At 40.3% G+C, this 8,547-nt stretch overlaps 1 protein-coding gene across 1 annotated transcript; it reads right to left on the bottom strand.

Annotated features, from left to right (window-relative positions):
* Positions 1–1,617: 1,617 nt before the first annotated feature.
* LOC149153370 (uncharacterized) lies at positions 1,618–2,217 on the bottom strand. Its single transcript, XM_089443804.1, has one exon. The coding sequence runs from the start codon at positions 2,215–2,217 to the stop codon at positions 1,618–1,620; it is 600 nt and encodes a 199-aa protein (XP_089299930.1).
* Between the last annotated feature and the right edge of the window lie 6,330 nt (positions 2,218–8,547).

Consider the following 8,547-nt stretch of genomic DNA (forward strand, 5'->3'; position numbering starts at 1 on the left):
TATCTAACTGGGGGATATCTTTTCCCCCTGAAGCCAGAAAATACCACTAGGACAAGCACCAATGTAGTGCCATGATGCGCTATCTTCCAAATAATAGGAAAACATACAACAGACAATTTCCAATTGTTACAACAAAATTTACAGACTCCCCAACAACTGTTTTGCAATTTCTATAAGTCTATAGGTCATGATGAGCATAAACTACACTGCAGCAAACTACACTGCACCATCTGATATGGAATGAATTGAATAACTGTGTGACTTCTTTACCTGGTCAAAATCGCTCTTCATTTGGTTCGCCAACTTCTCCTGCAATTTTCCCACAAATGCACTTGTAGGGTCCACCCTTGGTAAGGCAACAATGTGAATTCTGTGGATCAACGTGTCAGTAATTAGGATGGGCCCTCCCAACCATAGCACCCATTGTGCACTACCATCACAAATTGACGCACATAAACTGTATTAATGGCATTGCGGCTAAAATGTGGCACCCACAACATGTTTAATAGGCCCTCACACCTAACTCTGACCACCCATTTCATTGGCTCAAGTCGTGTGACCTCTGATTCTTAATAATATACCTTCTTCATGTACTTGCTTGGTTTGAACTGCGGGAACTTCACGTGGTCCCCCAAGTCCCATTCCTCCATCTTCAAGTATGATATCCAAGCCAAAAGATTTCCCTCAAATGACACATTCTTCAGCAACAATGGTGTGGAGACCATGAACTTTTCTGAATCTGGGTCTTTAGGAACTTTAACCATGGATTTCCTCGGTGGTATATAAGGTGGAAGCTGATTTATCAGCTCAACTTCCTTTGCATCAATCTCCTCAATCCCCATGGTGAGTTCTTCTTTGTCTAAATCTAGGGGTTCTGTCAGCTGCCTGGTTCTATCCGTCTTCCCCTTTTGTCTGATTTCTGTTGGATTTTTGCGTGGCGATTGCCGGATCGACACTTTCTGGGCTTCTTCTACTTCTTGTCTCCTGTTGTGGAAGAATATGGCTTAGGTCTCAGAGACCTAGGCATTGTAGTAGGCACATTTGAAGGCATAGATTGGGATGGATCAAGCTAAGTTCGGGTTGTAGTCATCCTCTCGAGTAATCTCTTGCACTACCAACCAGTTAAATTTGTGAATCCCGATTGTGAAATATTCTCTTTAAGAATTTCCCGATTATCTGTAGACATACAACATTTCTGTTGGCACAAGCAAAAGCTCAAGGAAATTTCTCAATAATCAAAGTGTTCAAATGTGGAGCGGGATGATGTATTTATAGCCCAATTTGAATTCAAATCCATCCGTTCCCTCCAAATCCCTGTCATTAATGCACGTTTGGCAATAGATTTCCAAAGATATGCATCTTAAATGCTCCCCCCCCTCATTTTAATAGAAAAATTGTCATCCAATCAGCTACAGGGCTTCCAACGATCACTTTTTGGCCCGGTGTAGAACCCACCATTCTAGTGCAACTCCTTCATCGTAAATCTCCTCTGAGCCTTCACTCAATTCGTTGCACAACCCAATCACTTTGCTCAACTATCCTTCTGGCAGTGTAGTTTATAGTCCCACACTCCCTTCCAACTTCCTAGAGTACAAAGACTATCCCACATCCATATAGTCATTGTGCACATGTGGGATCACCCCTGTACAACTTTAACCAGCTCCCATTGACCTTTCCTGGAAACAACTCTTCGTTCAGCTTTGCGAGCTCAAATGCACCTCCATCCATAATATTCTTGATGATATAGGGCCCCAACCAATGAATTTGTAGCTTTCCTGGAAACTTTGTGAACTTACTATCATACATAAAGACCAAATCCCCACTCTTGAAGGTGCATTTCTTAATATGGCGATCATCCCATGCCTTTTCACGGTCCTTATACACATGCTGATGAAAACCAACCAAGAAGAGATCTTCATCTAACTCAACTAGCTGCGTGAGCCATTCTTCCATGGTATCTCGATTAGCCATGTTTGTAACTGCAACAATCCACAAACTTGGCATGATGTACTCCATTGGAATCACATCTTCTTGTCCATAAACTAGTCTAAACGATGTTTGTCCAGTCAAATTTTTATAGGTAGTTCTATACGCCCATAGAGCAACTGGTATGCGCACATCCCAATCATTCTGTTTTTCATTGCAAATATTCATTAAGGCATTCTCCAGGATTTTGTTAAAGGCTTCCACTGTTCTGGTTGCTTGAGGTTGATACATCGTACTCTTATGGTGATACATTTGGAACTCCTCAAGCAAGCTAGAAATTGTTTCATTCAAGAGGTGTGAACCCCTATCGCTCATCAAAATTTTAGGGTAGCCAAACCGAGACAAGATGTATTCAAAAATTAAATTCGCATTTGTGGTTGCGATAAAATCCTTCACGGGCTATGCCTCAACCCATCTGGTCAAGTATTCAGTCGCTGTAATAATATATCTTGCTTTGGTCTTCTTTCCTAGTGGCTAAATTTATCCCACGAAGTCTATTTCCCATTTATCAAGTGCTTGTAACGACAATTTTGGGTTCAAAGGAAATTCATGCTTTACGATGACCTCCCCATTCTCTGGCAGACATCACATGCCCTACAGTACTCCTTGGAATCCTTATGCATAGTTGGCCACCATAGTCCTTCTCATAGGATATTCTACGCAGTTTCTCTTCCCACATAATTTCCTCCCACAACTCCTCCATGCGCTTCAGTGAGGATACTTTGGCATTCATACTTTGGGACATACTTATGCAATATTTCATTAGATCCCATTTTATATAAGTGTCCAGCAATAATAGAGAAGTATGCAGCCCTGGCCACCAATTCTTTCTTTTGTTGCATTGTATACCCTTCAGGAGTTGTATCCATAGACAAGAATTAGATTATTTCTACAAAATGTTCATCCGCGATATGTACAACAAAGAGCTACGAATTAGGCAATCCTTCTTCCATATTTTTAGGTTCGTCACCATTCTCAATCCACAAGAGGTGATCTGGTCCAGCATTTAGTCGCCCTGGCTTCACAACTACTTCAAATTCATATTATTGAAAGAGTAGAAACCATTTACGAATTCTCCCCCCCGACACAGGCTTGTTGACCAGGTACTTTAAAGCAGAATGGCCTGTGTACATTTTGATGTGCACACCCAACAAATAGTGCCTGAACTTCTCGAGTGCATACAACATTTCCTATCCTTCACGCTCTATGGTTGAATAATTCTTTTATGGCTTTGATAACTTCCTACTCCCAAACTCTATCAGATGGTCAATATCAGCTATGTCTTGCTGGATTAGTACAAATCCTAGTGCTATGTAGGATGAATCTACATGTATGTGGAACTCATTCTTCTAGTTGGGGAACACTAGAATAGGCGATGTGACCATTTTTTACTTCAAGACATCCAAACTCTTCTGCCAATCATCGTCCCAACAAAACATCGCATCCTTCTTTAGTAATCTCTCCATGGGCGCAGTGATCTGTGCATATGATTTGATGAATTTCCTATAATATCCTGTATGGCCCAACATCACGTGTAGTTTTTTGACATTCTTTGGAGGCTTTAAATTAATAATTAGTACAATTTTGGTAGGATCTACCATCAACCCCTGCTTACAGACAACATGGCCTAAATGTATCTCATACAGTACGTAGAATATGCACTTCTTTAGATTAAGGGATATCTGATACTTTCGGCAAGTATCCAACATGAGGCAAAGACTGGGAACATGTCTCTTTACTAAACCAAACACTATCCAATCATCAAAATAAACGTCCTAAAACTTATGAATAAATTCTTTGAAAGTTGTGACTACCACCCTAGAGAATATTGGAGGGGCATTCTTAATTCCAAAGGGCATAATTGTATACTGAAAACAAACCAATTCTATAGTGAAGGTGGTCTTACTTTGATCCTCCGACATGATCTTGATCTGATGATACCTTGAGAAAGCATCAGTAAACAAATAGACTTCCTGACATCCAATGTTCTCCAATACTTCATATATGAATGGCATAGGAAATGGATCATGGACACAAGCATCATTCAACTTCCTTCAGTCTACGCATATCTGAATTTCACCCTTTGTCTTCTTTTCTTGAACCACCATAGGACTAACCCAGTTTGATTCCTCAACAGGCTCAATAATCCCAGTTGCATGCATCTTATCCAATTCTTGATGCACTTTTTCCTTGTACTTAGGATTCAACTGGTACGATCGCTTCTTCACTGGATTCGCATATGGCTTCAGAGTGATTTTCATGACACCCAGATCACCTACTATCCCTTTTAGATAGAACTTGGTGGGAAACAAGTCCTGATACTCCTGCAATAACTCCACGACTTTGTCCACTATATCTTCATCCTAATAATCACCTATGTTTGCAAACTTCGGCTGCGCTTCCGATCCAATATTCACTTGCTTAGTCTTCAAGGGTTTTGAGATATTAGGGAATTCTGCCTTTGGCCCTTCAACTTCTTGTTGTCCTTATGACTCAGGAATATTGATGTTGCTAGGATCTTCCTCTCCTTCCTCAATGGTCACGTTGTAGCATTCTAGCACATGACGCAGTTGTGTACTCCAGTCTGGTTGTACCCACGTGACAGTTTTTTCTGGCATTCTGAATATTGTAGCTTTGGTCTACTATAATGCTTCATAAATACACTCAAATGCATCTTCAAAGCTAAAATTTAACAAAAAAGGTTTCCTTCAGGAAATCCCATTCCGCGGTTCCATGTCGCAGCTCTATTTCTAGGTACTAGTTCATCAAAATTGTATCCAAAGTGTGGTAGAATATGTGAACCCATTCTGGCTGCGGTTCTTCCCCCCATGCTTTCGTCCATCGAGCCAGATGCTCGCACAGATCTTCCTTCCCTATATATTTTTATTTAATACAGGTATTGTCATACCCAAACCTCAGCTTCATCATCCTTCTATATTATTTCCAATATGCAAAACTATTCTTATTGGTGCCCCACCATCTGGCAGGCATAGCTCTTAGCGCAATTTCAAATGCCTAGAACTGATGTTCCACAGGTACATCCATTTAAAATTTATCCAGAAATAAATTGACTTCTTCTAAACCATCAAAATACGGGGGTTGATCCAATCCTTGACCACGCAGTGAACTTATAGATTTTCTCAATATCATCCTACTCATAATAATCTCAGACTAGTTCAATATATTGCACACCCTTGGTCGGATCCAATGGAACAATAACCTCTAGTTCCTTCTTTTCAAATGTCATGCTGCGATTCTTGAGGTTGATAACTATGTTCATATCAAATTCCCAATCAATGCCAAGCAGCACTGGGTATGGATTACTATTATCCACTACTTCAATCACTTCAAAATCGGCTATGGCTTGCGCCCCTTCATTATCCATGGTTACTCCATGTAGGTGACCCATAGGAATAATATTTTTTTGATTCACCATCCTCAGCTAGATCGGGGACCATGGTAGTGATGGTCTTCCCATTCATTCCCAGGTTTTCTTAGGCAAAACATTTGCATCAGACCCCAAATCAAGGATTACCTAGTGCATTTCAAATTCTCCAATCTGGGTAGTCAATCTCGTTTTGCAACCAATCCTTTTCTTACCTTTGTCCACCTTATGCACTGTGCGTTGTTCCTACAGTGGCTTACCCTTTCCAGCGCAGATATCTATCAATTCTTGTAATATCTCTACTGCCTTTTGATCCCTCAGGAGCTTCATGTAGGTCTGTGAGAAAGATGTTAACAATGATGGATCTATTTCTTGTGCAATATTGACTCCTTCAGGCTTCTCCGTGTGCGTACTTTGAGCCCTTGATGTAGAAGCTTCTACGTCCGCGAAGGTCCTCTTTGCCTCCATAAATGTTTCCTTCACTTTATTCACATCAAATCCAACCTCCTTGTTATCAGTCTTGCGTACCCTTACATTTTCCTCTAGTTGTTTCCCTTTATCCTCCCTGGTAGCTATACCGCTTTGTGTAACAATATTAACACTAGGAACATCTTCACGTGGTTCTGACCTCATCATCTGGATGTTTTAAGTAGCTTGTTGCATCTGGGTTTTCTTTTCTTGCATCGTCGTGATGAGCACGAGACAATCTTTGATGACATGATCAAACTGTCGACAATATTGACAAGAGGAGTGCGTTGGATTCTGATAATATTGTGCAAAGTGACATGGTTCTCCACAATTGTAACAAATGATCTGGCCCCAGCCTCTTCTAGCTCCTCCTCCTCCTCCTCTTCCTCGTCCCTGGAATCCTCTGCGCATTGTAGTTTCGCCTTGAACTTGTTGAGGACATGCTTCCATCTGTACTCTATATGTCGGTGTTTTTTCCATCATCAATTCATAACTTCAACAATTACACTCGTCATGACCCATAGACTTACAAAAATTACAGAACAACTATTCTGGAGTCTGCACAAACTTTTGCAGCAAATGATAATTGTTTGTTGTATGTTTTACTATGATCTGACAAATAGTGCACCACAGTACTACATGTGTACTTGGCCCAACAGTATTTTCAGGCTTCAGGGGGACATGACCTCCTCCAACTAGATAATTTTGATACATTGGGCAATGATCCTTGTTGTGACCATGGACTTTACATTTTAAATACCACACTTATGTGCAGACCTCATTCTTGAATTATTTTCCCTTCTTGAGGCTCTACAAATCCATATGAAGGCTAGCTAACTTCAGCTAAATATGTTGCACTCCCATATTCATATCATAAATAGGTGAGGATTCCAACTTCATAGCAATATCCAATTCCTCAGTCTGTATTCTGATCTTCTGTTGTGACAGTGGCAATCTTAAATGGGGTAATAGAAAATAAATATACCAATCCTTGTGTTGTTCATCCGTGATCTGCATATTAGCCTACTGGAGCACACACTTCAACCTTTGATCGAAACCCCATGCAGACTTATTCACCTTTTGTTGGATCTCTTTGACCTCTGTTATTGACTGGGCTTGCGATTTAGGCTTCTTGAATTCATTATTCAGTTCATCCTTCATATCTTTCAGCTTTGTAGCTGGGTGAGTCGATCAATACTTAATATACCATTTCAAAACTCTATATTGCAATGTTGTGACCAATTATGATTTCTTGAGGTCGATATCCATTATCTGCTATGATTTCCAAACAACATGAGCTACAAACAAACAAAAATTCAGGGTCTTCTGTCCCAAGACCCTTGAATATGGGCATCTTCATAGCATTCGTGATATTGAATAGTGGAGGTGGAGGCGGAGGTGTAGGTGTAGGTGTGTGAGGTGGAGGTGATGGTGGAGGTGGAGGTGGAGGTGGAGTGGATGGGTGTCATATTCCTGCAATACCTAGATTTACTGTCTATGGAGCACCTTGAGGCGTATTTAAAATATTACTCTCTTTGTCACTATTAGACTCTCCTAACAAAGGATTGTACTCAGCACCTGAATCTAGATCTCTTCTTAATGTTTTTCCACTTTGTGTAGTTCCCAACAAGTCTCTTCTAAACATCAACTCAATGGCATAACCTTTTTCTCGCACAATATCATTTTAATCCAGGTTTTCAAGGAATTTAGATACTTACCTCTTGGTCCTTTGAAAAACTGACGTTCAACTTCGCTATAACTGGTAGATGTGTCAATCATGAACCTAGTAATGAATCCACCCAAAATTCTATCGATCCAGTGATCGACAACCCTCATGATCTTATTTTCTGGCCCTTCTAGGCGCCTCACTAGCTCTGTAGTCCAATCAATAGGGTTATCCAACTTCTACGTGCCTTGACCATCCGCCAATTTAGAAACCACTCATATAATTTGCACGGAAAATAGCAAAATAAAATTTCGTGTTCTTCTATATACAGGTATCTATTCAATCACTCTTCCTTTGATAAGCACAAATTCTTGTTTTCCTGGGCTACAAATTCATGCAACTTCTGATCTATCCACTTCTCGATCTCTTTCTTAGTTGGTATCCACTTACTTCTCATCAAATAATCCTTAGATAGATCTTGGTCCTGGAAAAAAAAACCATTTGTTGGCTTAAGGGGGCTTGGACCCAGGTTTAGAGTTAGTTGTGCTAACCAAAAAAACCCTACACTACCAGCGCTTATGGAAATAACCTTCATAGCACAGGCTACAGTCTCACCCGAGGCAATATTGGGGGATGCCAGAACTAGGTTTCTGCATCCAATGGACTATGTGATGTGTTTTTGCTACTTCTAGGGCTTTATTTCAAACTTTGCGAACCCTAACCCTTAAAACATGGAAATTACAATAACTTATAGATAATAGATTCTAACTCTACGCCGATTGCTATAAACCTTCATAACATCAAGTAAACTAACAAATCTACCACTTTTGTGCATCCATTAAGTTCTTTTCAAGATAAATTCAGAAAAAAAGTGAATACACAGTAAATGCAGAAGTAAAGAGTAACACAGAGATACACAAGTTATGCTCCAAAACAGACTTTATTATTCCCTGATATTTTGTTACAGACTCTTTCTACCCTACACACATAGCTGCAGGGGCCCACACACTCAGCTGCAGACTTACCAAGGTCTTTGTGCATA

Source organism: Pinus tabuliformis, chromosome 9, assembly GCF_031772625.1.
Source record: "Pinus tabuliformis cultivar Carrire ecotype Pingquan chromosome 9, CPIR1, whole genome shotgun sequence".
NCBI classification, from domain to species: domain Eukaryota; kingdom Viridiplantae; phylum Streptophyta; class Pinopsida; order Pinales; family Pinaceae; genus Pinus; species Pinus tabuliformis.

What these genes read in the sequence shown, in the direction of transcription:
- LOC149153370 (XM_089443804.1), bottom strand. Translation starts at nt 2,217, where the DNA reads ATGTATCAACCTCAAGCAACCAGAACAGTGGAAGCCTTTAACAAAATC.